The following is a 14,315-nucleotide window of genomic DNA, read 5'->3' as shown; positions in this document are numbered from 1 at the left end:
GATGAAATGGCTGGATGGCATCACCGACTCGATGGACATGGGTTTGGGTGAACTCCAGGAGTTGGTGATGGACAGGAAGGCCTGGTGTGCTGCAGTTCAATGGGGTTGCAAAGAGTCGGACATGGCTGAGCGACTGAACTGAAATGAACTTTATGACTTTATTTTTGGCATATCCTAAAAAAATGACTCATTATGAGTTTCATGCTGAATATACCCAATACATGGGCACAGAGAGTGAACGAAAGTCGCTCGGTTGTGTCCAACTCTTTGCGACCCCATGGACTGCAGCCTGCCAGGCTCCTCTGTCCATGGGGATTCTCCAGGCAAGAATACTGGAGTGGGTTGCCATTTCCTCCTCCAGGGGATCTTCCCACCCTGGGGATTGAACCCAGGTCTCCTGCACTGCAAGCAGATTATGGAAAAAGAACATCACCCAAAATGTCAACACCAGGCTTGATCCCCCTTTCATCAGTAGTCATATGAAGTGGATCCAGTTAATGAGAGTTGCTAACTCAAGAGATAACAAATATGCAAGTGTTTTGAAAACTACAAATGGCTGTATAAATATTACAGAGGAATAAGTCAATAAAATGGATAGTAAGTATCCCTACCATATTCTAATATTCACCATATGGGTGATTATCACTGTAAAATTATCTTTTTCCAGGAAGCCTAAAGCCAATGGGAGAAAAATATCAACTGAGACTTTTACATGGTGGTCTTTTACATTTGTTTCTCTACAAATGAGCTGCATATTTGAATCTTACTCTGAATTATTAATTTTCTAAGAGTTTGAGGACTCTAAGGAGTAAAGATATTAATGCTGCAAGAATTAATCAAGGTATAAATAGTATTATTACTCCATTAGTAAGTTATTCCATCCAAATACTATAAAGTTTTCTACTATGTTCTTATTTAAAAGCAGAGCAAGAAAATGGATACGTATTCTTTAACCTTTTTCAACTGTGATTCCATCTTCAGACACTCTTCCTTCTTCTGCTCCAAAGCAATTTCTAGAGTCTTAAGCCGTGAGTCCTTCTTCAGTCCTGAGGAAGCCAGGGACGAGGCATGTTCTTTCAGATCCAACAGTGAAGCCTAAAAGAAGCAACGCATATCTACAATAAACACTATTTATTAACGAAAAGGAGGCTGAACTTCTTAAATTTATCTTCCTGGTGGTTTCTAGTTTCTTTCCATTACCATATACTGACATATTTCCAAGAACACAAAATATAAAACAGCAGCATTACTTCTGGCTTTCAAGTCCTAACTGAAACAAAATGAATCCCCAAGAAAGGCCAACTGAATAATGACTTAAGGAGTTCTAGCAATACCTATCCATTTTCACAAAATAAATGGAAGAAGGTCAAGCTCTGTGAATATAAACAATCAACCTTAGTGGCTACACTGTTCTTTCTCTTTTAGAAGAAATATTCTATTAGAAACTTCAATTTCTATACATGTTCCTAAAGGTATTAGAAAGAAAACCCTGAGAATGTCCTTAAAGCTCATGATTATCTGATCACGAGGCATTAGGCACTTTTACTGTTCAGGTGGCATACATCAGGTTCTCCAGAAGTGAGATGGAAGTATATGAAGGCACCTATCTGGTCAAGAGTTGTCTAAGGTTTCCCTGCTGGTGTTGAGGTGATCCCTAAGAGTGTTTGTAAACAGACTCCTCCTGGTGCATATTCCCTCCATCTGTCACCTTTCTTCCCATTGGCACAATAATTCTCCAAATGTACCTGGAGAAGTACTATTATTTTGGAATCTACAAAGTGTCATTAACAACTAAGAAAACCAACTCCTAATAGCTGGAAGAGGCAGGAGGTAAGGCTTAGGAAATGAATCATTCAATCCATGCTTCCTGAAATAGCCTTGGCTCTAAGAAGATTCTGTAAACCTTCCATCAGACCCTTTTCTGCGTACATTATGTCCACACCAACAACATACACACAGTGCACTGACTAAGCAGATCACGCAATCCTCTGGGGGAAATCCCGACCTCTTTCTCTGAGAGGTCGCCCTGCAGCACGCTGACTTTCTCTTTCAGGTCTTTAAGGTCTTTCTTGTAGTTGTCAATTTCCTCCTGCTTTTCCCGCTCATCTCGGTCGCGCTGCTCCTTCAAGCGTTCAATCGTCCGCTCCTGTTAAGAGAGGACATCAGTGCATAGAAAATTCCTTTCTACTTCTACCTCATGACTACAATTCAGTTCTGAGCTCATGCAGTTTCACACTTCCATCCTCCACTTAAAAAAGTGTATGTTACAGCAAGATAGGCAGGAAGGATGTATGAATTTACTTTTTAAAGAATTCATCCTTCCTGCCTATCTTGCTGTAACATACATCTGGCTTTGTTCTTTTGATTCCCTTAGGTTTCTTTCCCTATAATCTTAGTATTAGATACCGCTAAAGTATTCTTTTTGAATAATTTCATTTATTCAATTTCTAAGTAACAAAAGTCTTACATATATATATACCCTAAGGACAGTAAGTACCAAATATTTCTTCTCTATATATAATTCACATGTTGCTACAAAACAATGGAAACAATTCCCACACCAAAGAGGAGGAGGTTGGAGAGATTATGATTTGTTGAGTTTAAAGCATGAAGAAAGATAAAGAAAAAAGAAACCATTAAAACTTCTGTCAACAGATACTCAGGAAGTTTGAAAGCTAAAGCAATTAAATATTTCTGGGTATTATTTCTGAATAGATTTGAGGATCAAGCTATGATCCCTGGGCAGGCAGCCCGAAGCATTCTGCATCCAAGAGGCTTAAGGAACAGTAACTCTATTCCTTAAATAAAAAAAAAAAATTCCAATTAAAATGTCCCACCAAGAGTCTTTAAACCTTTTCCAAGACATTAATATTGTCACACTGGGCTACTTCTTTATTTACTCAATCATACCTGAAAAAACTAGGTTTGCTCATAAAGGCAAAATGAAATGGCAAGGCCACAACTTGAAAAACAGCAAGTACATTGTATTAAAAACTAAAGCCCATAAAGATAAGAGGTCCCAATGTGGCACAGTAAGAGGACCAACGATGCCTCTCAATGGTCAGTGTCTGACATGCCCACCTGACCAAGTCCAGCTGATTTTCAAACACAAGGACGTTTCTGAGAGAGCAGCACTGACATGCATACACAACCACGTGTAACACAGACAGCTGGTGGGAAGCTGCTGTGCTGCACGGGGAGCTCAGCTCGGAGCTGTGATGACCTGGAGGGGTGGGATGGGGAGTGGGGATGGTGGGCATGGGAGGAGGCTCAAAGGGGCAGAAGTGTATGTATACATTTAGCTGATTCACTTTGTTGCACAGCAGAAACCACTGTAAAGCAATTATACTCCATCCTATAATTAAAATATTATTCAAATAAAAAAAAGTCTGTCTTCAGAAGACAGTCAACAGGTAGCACATGGCTGATTCTTTAGAACTTTAGCCCCTGCCCTCCAGTATGGACTCTACTCTGCCCAGCAACAGATGCTTAAACCGCCAACAATAAAATGGATCTTCTCTCCCTCACACTATCAGCAGTATGGGCAGCTGTTCTCCCTTCTGCCAAAGTGACTTCCTCTGTCTTCTCCACTCAAGTCTCATCACCCGAGTGACTTCTGGATTCACAAGGAGGCAGATGTGCGTGTGTGCGTGAGGAATCTGGGCCAGTCACCCACCTTCTCGGCAAGGGCCTCCTCCAGAGTGGTCAAGGCGGTGTCGGTGTTGGTGGTGTCCGCCTGCAAGGACTTGACTCGCTCCTTCAAGCTGCTCATCTGCTTCTCCTTGTCTCTAAGCTGCTCCTGGAGGTTTTCAATCTGAGTTGCGAATAAAAGTCATTTTAAGTTGGAAACAGACAGGTCAGGGTTGTTTGTGAGTGTGTGTTCTATAGAAATAATTTAATCCTAAGGGTTTCAGAATTTCATGCAAACCTTTAAGTTGAGAATTTATAGCCAAGAAAGAGAAGACACACACATTGGCAAGGGGGCGGAGGGAGGGGGAGTTAGTGGGCACACAAGTAGAGTCATGACTCTCTCAAGAAGTAACTAGGGAGAAAAGACCACACATACAGGGATGCGGAGAAGGAGAAGACCTAAAGAGAAGAGCCATGAGCAGTAACTGGATTACTTCTAGCAATGGTGTGGATGCCCAGAGGGACTCCTCTAAAAAGTGCTGAGAGAGGACAGCGAATGGAACAGCAGGACAGTAAGAAAAACAAACCAGCGTGTAAAGGAGCAATTGTTCTTAAATGATAGTGTTCCAGTTAGATTTTTATATCACCTTTTATCTAAACAGCAAGGATTTTCAATGAAATTTATTATGGTAGTTACTCATTCTTTCATATACACTTACATGTATTCATTTAATCAAAACAAGTAGTGCTGAATTCTCTGCTATATGCCAGGTACAGGTGACACGAAGAAAAGTGAACAGACCCATTTTCCTTAGAAGATGGGAAGAGGACTTTCTGAAGCTGAACCCAGGGCATGGACATGGATAGTCAGACGGGAACTATGAGGGACTTTTAAGCAAAGAAATGGTCTAGTCAAGTTCTCTGTTTCAGACTGATTAATTCTGATGACTGTGGTGAAGTTATCTAAGGGGACTTATGTAGAGACATGACAACAATTAGGAGACTGTATATAATGCAGGTAACAGAGTTTGGAAACTAAATGAGCTAAGAAAGATGGAAAAGACGGGATGGGCTTGTGAAACTGTGGAAACAGCATGTTATCAGTAAGGAGACAGGTGGAGGTACAGTGAAAAAACAGTAAGAAAAGATATGGAACATAGATGTTCTTGATAAGCTAAAGGAAAACAATACATAAGGCGACTCCTAAAACTCATACACGTCATTCTTTTGTTCAGCATATATTTGCACTCCTGCTACAGGACAGGCACTTTTCCAGGTGCTGAGAATTAATTAAAACAGACAACCCCATCCTCAAAGAGCTTACATCCTACCTACGGTAGACAGTGGATGAATAAATGAAATGAACATAGTACTCAGGATGGCGGGTAAGTCCTATAGAGAACAATGAAGCAGGAGAACACGTCATCGTGTGTTCTTGAACTAGCTGGTTTATCTCACACAGCTTTCAAAAAGCAACATGTCTTACCGCCATGAACAAGATGACCACAGTCTACACTCCTCCACCATGAACATATTTACACACATACACATTCTTTTGTCTATCTATACTTTTATCACATTTATCTCCATTAATCCATCGATCTATACATTGTAATGCTAATCTCCAACCATAATTATTCATTTTATGCACATCTCCACAAGCAGACTGAATCTGACTTCTCCACTCCAGTTTTGTACCTTCATATCTGGCATACATCATGTCCATGATAAATCTGGCTCATTAAACAGTAAATAATACATAAGGTTTTGAACTGTGGTGTTGGAGAAGACTCTTGAAAGTCCCTTGGATTGCAAGGAGATCCAACCAGTCCATCCTTAAGGAAATCAGTCCTGAATGTTCATTGGAAGGACTGATGTTGAAGCTGCAACTCCAATACTTTGGCCACCTGATGCGAAGAGCTGACTCATTTGAAAAGACCCTGATGCTGGGAAAGATTCAGGGCAGCAGAAGGGGACAACAAAGGATGAGATGGTTGGATGGCATCACTGACTCAATGGACATGAGTTTGAGTAAACTCTGGGAGCTAGTGATGGACAGGGAGGCCTGGCGTGCTGTAGTCCATGGGGTTACAAAGAGTCAGACACAACTGAGCAACTGAACTGAATACATAAGGTTGGACTTTTATAAACTGTATTTAGGCATATGCATAAACTTTTGCCAAGAAAGGAACTACAAAAGAACCCTAGATCCAACCTTAAAATAATTTCCTACATCAATCACCTTAATACTGTATTATAAGCTCTTTAAGGGTCTGCTTCATTCCAAAGGGGAAGAAAAGCAAAGGCCCCTCTCTAGAGTCAATGAGAATTTCACAGCAGAAGAAATAAGCTAAGCAAAAAACATTCAGTGAACTTACAATAGGGAACCATGAATACTGTAAGACTTGCATTTTTATTCTTTAACAAGGAAATAATCCCACAGGTGAACTACTAAAATTGGTTCCAGTCTTTTCAATGCCAATAAAGTCTCAAGCCTATTGTCTGAGAAAAGAATATCACATATGAAGAAGCATTAGTTTCCTTTAGTTTAATCAGACCCTCCTACTGGAATCTCATATGGATCAATATTTAGGTAAACTCACAACCACTAAAGAGTTTTGCCACTTAAAAATCTAGTAGGTCATATACACACAGAATGCAAAGCCCTAGTGTTTATATGTTTAATCAGCTGTGCATGTCATTCTAGTTGCTAACATATTAACTCTACTCAAATAAAAAGATACAATCATGCTATTAGACTTTTTTACCAAGAAAGTTAACATATAAACCCCAATCAAATGAAAACGTACAATCATGGTGTCGATTAGACTTTCTTACCCAGAAAGAGCAATATGACAGATTTTCTTACAAAATGAAATTTCCCAAAACCAACTAAGTTTTACATATAAGAAAACAAGAGGTCTGTTTTATGAGCCTGCCTAATATATAAACAGCCCTTACATGCCTAATAAGGACAGTACCCTTCATTCTCCTCCATCATCAACATCTAAGAAATTAAAACGTTAACTGTTAACAAGTTCACTTGTATAATTTATATGTAGTCCAACTATTAAAGGAATCCATTTATTCTCTGCTGGTTAAAAATAAAAAAAAAAAAAACAACCTTTTCCTGATATACTCAGGTACAGAAGCTGCTAAACTAGGTAAAATCCCCATTAACGAGTTCCCCCTAAGCTGCTTTCTTATTCAATCATCCAGCTGTCTAAACAGATTGTTGAGTTGGAGGGAAGGAAAAGGATGGCTATTCTTGGACTCCTATTTACTTCTTTTTTTTTTTCCTATTTACTTCTAAAGAGCAGAAATAAACATTCCATAGTGAAAGGAACTGACAAAATGAAGAAAGGGCAGTGGTCACTAAAACTGCCTTCTTTGGGCTAGTTGCCATCTGTGAGGAAGACTTGAAACAGACTTGAAATAGACGCAGATATGTGCAAACTAGCTGCACAGGCATTAATCAAACTCCCTCCCATGAGGGAGGAGGGTGTATACAAAACATTTTTAGTTATCCAGCATCAGGATGGACAATAGTTAATCCTACTAAGAACTCCTCTTATATATCCTTGCTTTGTTTGTTGTTTAGTTGCTAAGTCCTGTCTCTTTGTGGCCCCATGGACTGTAGCCCGCCAGGCTGCTCAGTCCAGGGAACTCTGCAGGCAAGTATACTGGAGTGGGTAGCCATGCCCTTCTCTGGGGGATCTTCCCAACCCAGGGATCAAACCCAGGTCTCAAGCACTGCAGGCAGATTCTTTACTGTCTGAGCACCAGGGAAGCTGTGAAACCTGATGATTAATGGGGAGGTCCAATTAGTAATACAAACAGCCTAATATCATAGGAAAGAACTAACAATGAAGAATTCAACAAGGAAATATTTTTTTAATAATTATTTAGAGAAAAAAGACATTTTCCTTAAAATGATCCCTCTAATTAAAGTATATCCCTGGTAACCGGGCTGGAAAGAAAAGAGAAATAAAATAACTATTATACTGTATAGAGCCTTTCTTTTCCTTATACAATTTCTACTTTACAAAGAGAGAAGAAAATTGATGGAGGATGAAGACTGATGTTGAATGCAGGCCACACGTGAATCCATCGATCTGCACAGCAGCTCCATATTGGCACAGATTTCTTAACATCTTTTGTTTTGGCCTTTATCAGCATTGCCAGTTGTCAGAAACTATCATGTTTCAACATGGGTGATTTATTCCTAGCCGAGTGGAACTGATTACTCTGCCAGGCCCTAATCACTGAGGGAAGGTAGAGGAGACTCTCTGTAGGTTGTAGCACGAAGGACAAGAAATCCCCAAATACTTCTCGCAGTCACCTACCTACTCTGAGCATCATCTGAAGGAAAAGAATTTTTCAATGATGCCTCCACACTTATTCTAAGCAGTCATCAATGTCAATTTTATTGTGTGAAGCAGGTTCAGGAATCTTAGGCTCTTCCTCTCTTTTTTTAATCATGTATTTACTCGGTGCTTTTCTCCAACATTAATTATCAGCATATCCTGGGTTTATTCTAATTATCCTTCTGTTTCTGTATTTACTAGGTTTCCGTGGTAGCTCAGTGGTAAAGAATCCCCCTGCCAATGAAGGAGATGCAGTTTCAATCCCTGGGTTGGGAAGATCCCCTGTAGTAGGAAATGGTAACCTACTCTGATATTCCTGCCTGGAGAATTCCACGGACAGAGGAGCCTGGTGGGCTACAGTTCATGGAGTTGCAAAGAGCCAGACACAACTGAGCAACTGAGCACATGCACACAGGAACCCTTGTATCCCGACTTGTTTGTTTCACAAATTCTGGGTATTTTGAAGCAGGAGTTCAGTGATGACCTTAAGGTATGTCTCACATTCCAGTCCACACAAATGAGCCGTGGGCATTTTTACATGAAGAGCACCAACTGCTTTCATGAGACTGTCAAAACGGGTAGAAGAAAAGTTAAAAACCATTAATCGGTGGCATTCTTTTCAAATGCCCACAATACTGTCTACAATGAACAGTCACTTCACTTACAACTGCCTGCCTAGCTGCTGTGTCAGACTCTGGTCTGGCTGGGATGCTGGGAAGACAGAACAACAGAAGCAGCCGGTCCTCACCATAAGCAACGGAAACCCAAGAACCTCATCAAATTTAGTGAATTTTCCTTGGTCAACTTGAATGATTTTTCTAAGCTGAAAAACCCCTGTAGGAGAAGAAGTGTTAGAGGAGAAAAAAGTAAAGAGGTCTGGCAATCACAGGAAGATGAAACAGATAAAGAATAAAATACATGTCTGATGCTAGAAGCTATTTTCTGATGAGGGTATGAGAAGGGTATTTTCTGGTGTGGCAGAGAGAAGGAAGGGCACATAAAGTGGCTTCATCAAAGTTTGATTTCATACTAGCTTCTTCAGGCGGTTAATTATTTCAGCTTCTCAACTAGAGTTCACAGGCACCCAGGCATCTATCCAAACCGGGATTCCCACAGGTGAGAAGGCAATGTGAGTTAATTCACATCAAACGAGAAGCAGCTTTAAGCAGAATATTAACTGTGCTTTGAAACTTTGATCAAGCGTTTTTTTTGTTTGTTTCTTCCCCAAATCCTTTGTCCCTTTCCAGATACCTAGTCTTTATACTCTGACTGGTTCCTCCTACAAAGTCTCCTGAGAGACAGTATACTAAGACAACCTTTGTCCCGAAAGGGACCTGACCCTTTTCTATTGACTTGTTAATTACCATTTTTCAAGTTTAAAATGTGTGTTCAGTCAAAACAGAATTCAGGATACTCCAAACTAGAGCCTGCAAGAATCTGAGGATATTTATATGGCACACGATCAACCGAAAATGGACACATTCCATAAATCCTCAAATTATTTACTAAGCTGCTCAAAAGTCCAAAGAAATGATGTTTTAATAAGGGTCAAAATTACTTCTAGAAGCATATTACAAAATGCTTCTATGTATGAAACATTACAATATAAGCCTTGGCATGGTTCTTATTTACATTATGCCTTAGCCATTGAAAATATACAGAATTTATCCAAAGGCCACATTCTCTCAGGTCCACCCTTAGTGCCTCCACGATAATGCTGGGAGAACAGGGCTCCACATTTCCCCAAATGAAAAATACAAAGCTCTTTAAAAACACATCCACTCTTATCCCAGGAATGCAAGACTGATTCAACATACAAAAATCAATCAACAGAAGAGTCAGACATGGCTGAGCACACACATAGATGATGCTGACAAAAACGAAGCTAAATCAGACTTTACAAGTTCAACTATCTACCGTCCTTAAAGGTTTACTTGAAAAGGTGAGGGGAAAAAAGTTACATAAGCAAAGTAAATCCACATGGAGCACACTCCCCAGCAAAAATACCACCGTCAATCAGATTTCATTGACTATGTATTTTCAATAAAATACTGTTAAGAATTTAGCTCTATATATTTTCCACTGAGAAAAAAATTTTAATTTTTTAAAAAATAAGTAAAAGAAAGAAAAGGGAAAATCTTAATGCCTAAGTATATTAAGCTTTCAACTTAAATGCAATTAGGGCCTGACCTTGTTTTCTTCTAACTTAGCTAATAGCTTGTGACTTTAAAACAGTATTTAGAAAACACTGCAAGTAATTCTTATTAAAAATCATTCTTGCTGTTTAGTCACTGAGTCATGCCCGACTCTTTTGTGACCCCTGGACTGTAGCCCCTGCAGGCTCCTGTGTCCATGAAATTTCCCAGGCAAACACTGGAGTGGGTTGCCATTTCCTTCTCCAGGGGATCTTTCCAATCCAGGGATTGGACCTGCATCTCCTGCATTGGCAGGTGGATTCTTCACCACTGAGCCACCAGGGAAGCCCTTGTTAAAGACAAGGCGGCACAATTTTTAAAATATTAACTTTCCTAGAATAAATTAGTAAATGTTTTCAATGATAAAACATGTCTTTTCAGTTTATGATATAGAAAAACTGAAGAAACTAACATAGTCTTAAGACTCCACAGAAAACAAAGTATATAAAGAACCCGTTCTTCCTGACTTCTTACTGAAAACAAAACAACAGGAGACTTAAAGAACCAATCTAGAACCAAGAAAGGGGAAACCTTCTAATTCTATACATCAGTAGCTTTCCGTTACCGTTAGATCTGAACTCTAAATACTGAAACTTAGGACACTGGAGATGCAGGCCAGGCGAAAAAAACAGACGTTACCGGGCAGAGACGGGAGAGATGATAACACCTGCGTCAGTAAATTAAACTCCAAGCTCCATTACCATTTATAATCCATCAAGCAAGGGGTGGTACAATTTTAACATACATTCTGAATGCAGCTCACATTCAAATGCTCAGTTACATTTTCCAGGTCAGTGGTTTATTATAAAAATAAGGGATCTACTGTAACACAAAACTACTTTAAACCATCGGGGAGAGCCCTGCAAAGGAGGGGCCGACGCTAATCCCGTTGTACAGCACGCCTGGCCATCTGCTATTGTCTCATTTCACTCTCAGGGCACAAGGCTATCACCATGCATACAAATACGTTCATTGCCTAGTAAGCTAGAGATGGTGGGCGGGCAGGGACAGCCCAGTTCAGTTCAGTCACTCAGTCATGTCCAACTCTTTGTGACCTCATGGACTACAGCACACCAGGCTTCCCTGTCCATCACCAACTCCCAGAGCTTGCTCAAACTCATGTCTGTTGAGTCAGTGATGCCATCCAACCATCTCCTGTCGTCCCCTTCTCCTCCTGCCCTCAATCTTTCCCAGCATCAGGGTCTTTTCAAATGAGTCAGTTCTTCACATCAGGTGGCCAAAGTATTGGAGTTTCAGCTTCAGTATCAGTTCTTCTAATGAATATTCAGGACTGATGTCCTTTAGGATGGACTGGTTGGATCTCCTTGCAATCCAAGGGACTTTCAAGAGTCTTCTCCAACACCACAGTTCAAAGCATCAATTCTTCGGCACTCAGCTTTCTTTATAGTCCAACTCTCACATCCATATATGACTACTGGAAAAACCATAGCTTTGATGTGATGGACCTTTGTTGGCAAAGTAATGTCTCTGCTTTTTAATATGCTGTCTAGGTTGGTCACAGATTTTCTTCCAAGGAGCAAATATCTTTTAATTTCATGGCTGCAGTCACCATCTGCAGTGATTCATTCTGGAGCCCAAGAATTTAAAGTCTCTTACTGTTTCCACTGTTTCCTCATCTATTTGCCATGAGGTGATGGGATCAGATGCCATGATCTTAGTTTTCCAAATGTTGAATTTTAAGTCAACTTTTCACTCTCTTCTTTCACTTTCATCAAGAGGCTCTTTAGTTCTTTGCTTTCTGCCATAAGGGTGGTGTCATCTTCCTATCTGACATTACTGATATTTCTCTCAGCAGTCTTGATCCCAGCTTGTGCTTCATCCAGCCTGGCATCTCACGTGATGTACTCTGCATAGAAGTTAAATAAGCAGGGTGACAATATACAGCCTTGACGCACTCCTTTCCAAATTTTGAACCAGTCCATTGTTCCATGGCCAATTCTAACTATTGCTTCCTTACCTGCATACAGATTTCTCAGGAGGCAGGTAAGTTGGACTGGAATTCCCATCTCTTTAAGAATTTTCCAGTTTGTTGTAATCCACACAGTCAAAGGCTTTAGTGTAGTCAAGAAAGCAGAAGCAGATGCTTTTTCTGGAACTCTCTTGCTTTTTCGATGATCCAGTGGATGTTGGCAATTTGATCTCTGGTTCCTCTGCCTTTTCTAAATCCAGCTTGAACATCTGCAAGTTCTCAGTTCATGTACGGTTGAAGCCTGGCTAGAGAATTTGGAGCATTACTTTGCTAGCGTGTGAAATGAGTGCAATTGTGCAGTAGTTTTAGCATTTCTTGCCATTGCCTTTCTTTGGGACTGGAATCAAAACTGACCTTTTCCTGTCCTGTGGACACTGCTGAGTTTTACAAATTTGCTGGCACATTGAGTGCAGCACTTTAACAGCATCATCTTTTAGGATCTGAAATAGTTCAACTGGAATTCCATCACCTCCACTAGCTTTGTTCATAGTGATGCTTCCTAAGGCCCACTTGACTTCGAATTCCAGGATGTCTGGCTTTAGGTGAGTGATCACACCATTGTTAATATCTGGGTCATGAAGATCTTTTTTTGTATAGTTCTGTGTATTCTTGGAGAATATACTGGAGAAGGGAATGGCAAACCACTTCAGTATTCCTGCCTTGAGAACCCAATGAACAGGGATGATCCAGACAGAGCTCAAATGAGTCCAGAGTGCGGGACAATCCAGCCATTACCACAGCTGCTACTATTCTCAAAAAACAAAGTTTAATGCATATTTAATAGGCCAAAGTAATACATTATTTCCTGGTATTCTCCTTAAATATTAAAATAGCTAAGATATTACTTAAATAAATGGTTATAATATTTGTGAAAAGATGATCAGAGAATGCAGATGCCAAGAACAAGAAGAAGATGAAAATAGAGTTACCATCTCCCTCTTCCTTATGGAATAAGTGTCTAAATCAAGAAGCCAAGCAGGTTAAGTGTTGTGTAGAATTAAGACATGTCGTCAGGAATATCTCAAGTTCCATGGGTTGGCTTAAAAGCTCAATTTGCATTTTCCTTAAGACCCTATGGAAAAACCAAAGTAAACTTTTTGGCCAACCCAATACCTAAAATGTTATGCTTAATATCCCACTGCAGATCAATTTCTAAAGTTTCTAACGGAAAATCTTCAGGGCCAGGGGAAAGAAAAGTTGAACTCTACTCACTAGTTTCCTAAATAAAGTAACAGGATAACAAAGATGAGTGCATTCACTGAAAAGCTTCTCATGATGTAAGAAGTGGGAATAACTTTCCCAGAGACTCTCTAGAGAGTTCATAAGGGGGGGGAGAAAAAAGGCATTCAGAGATAGAGATACGCCAGGAATTTTTAAGAATCCGTATTACAAATGAATGAAGGAGGGAGGTACAATTCCGGGACATGACCCGCCTTTCTCACTCACAGCGCTCCCTCAGCCTGGGACATCTCACCCCTTTCCCATCTGCTGAGCAAACTTCATGCATCTTCAAGACTCGGCCACTGTGACTTCTCTCAGACTCTTGGCCGCTGTGACTTCTCTCAGGTTCCTGTCACGCAAGGTCAGATGTGAAATGCTCGGCGTCGCGCCCACGCATGCCGTCCGTGGAGCAGCCTCTGTAACCCCCACAGCTCTGGGAGTCTGCAAGCAGGGGCCACGCCTGGTCTGCGTCCTCCTCAGCACAGCAGCAGGCGCTATGTTGTCGGCATGAGTGAAGACGGCTGCGGATGCCTGGGATGCCCAGAAGCCCAACAGAACAGAGACTGACTGTGTGACTACAGATGTCCTCAGGAGGGAGAGGAGCCAAGGAGACTCCCGCGTCCACAAATGCTCCCTGCCCTAAAACGAATGCTATCGTTCCACCGTGTGACCTTGCCACAACTCACTCAGTTCTGTCAGTGAGTATCTGCGCAGCGTTTCCTCAGTTTTATATTTTTCCTCAACCCGAACAAGGTTACTATGAGCATTCCTATATATACCTTGGAGTTCATTTAAAGTATATGTATGTAGCTGGGTACCTTGACATTTAATAAGTGCTTTCCAAAATATCTGTATCTAATTTAAAACCCCGACAGTACTGCATGAAAAAGAAATCCAGTTGCCATATTTACC

The 14,315-nt window shown here is 40.6% G+C and overlaps 1 protein-coding gene across 15 annotated transcripts in view; it reads right to left on the bottom strand.

Moving 5' to 3' along the window:
• The window catches only part of ERC1 (ELKS/RAB6-interacting/CAST family member 1), a 265,228-nt gene that overhangs the window by 163,673 nt on the left and 87,240 nt on the right, over nucleotides 1-14,315 (bottom strand). For all 15 annotated transcript variants that reach the window (XM_070453239.1, XM_070453247.1, XM_070453248.1 and 12 more), the window contains 3 exons: nucleotides 3,677-3,814; nucleotides 2,006-2,146; nucleotides 955-1,095 (listed from right to left, as the gene is read on the bottom strand). In XM_070453239.1, coding sequence (XP_070309340.1) covers nucleotides 955-1,095; nucleotides 2,006-2,146; nucleotides 3,677-3,814 — 420 coding nt within the window. The remainder of the gene's footprint in view (nucleotides 1-954; nucleotides 1,096-2,005; nucleotides 2,147-3,676; nucleotides 3,815-14,315) is intronic.

Source organism: Odocoileus virginianus, chromosome 23 (genome assembly GCF_023699985.2).
Source record: "Odocoileus virginianus isolate 20LAN1187 ecotype Illinois chromosome 23, Ovbor_1.2, whole genome shotgun sequence".
Classification (NCBI taxonomy): Eukaryota; Metazoa; Chordata; class Mammalia; order Artiodactyla; family Cervidae; genus Odocoileus; species Odocoileus virginianus.
The sequence above is the reverse complement of the archived record's forward strand: the minus strand, read 5'-3'. Positions and strand labels throughout refer to the sequence as shown.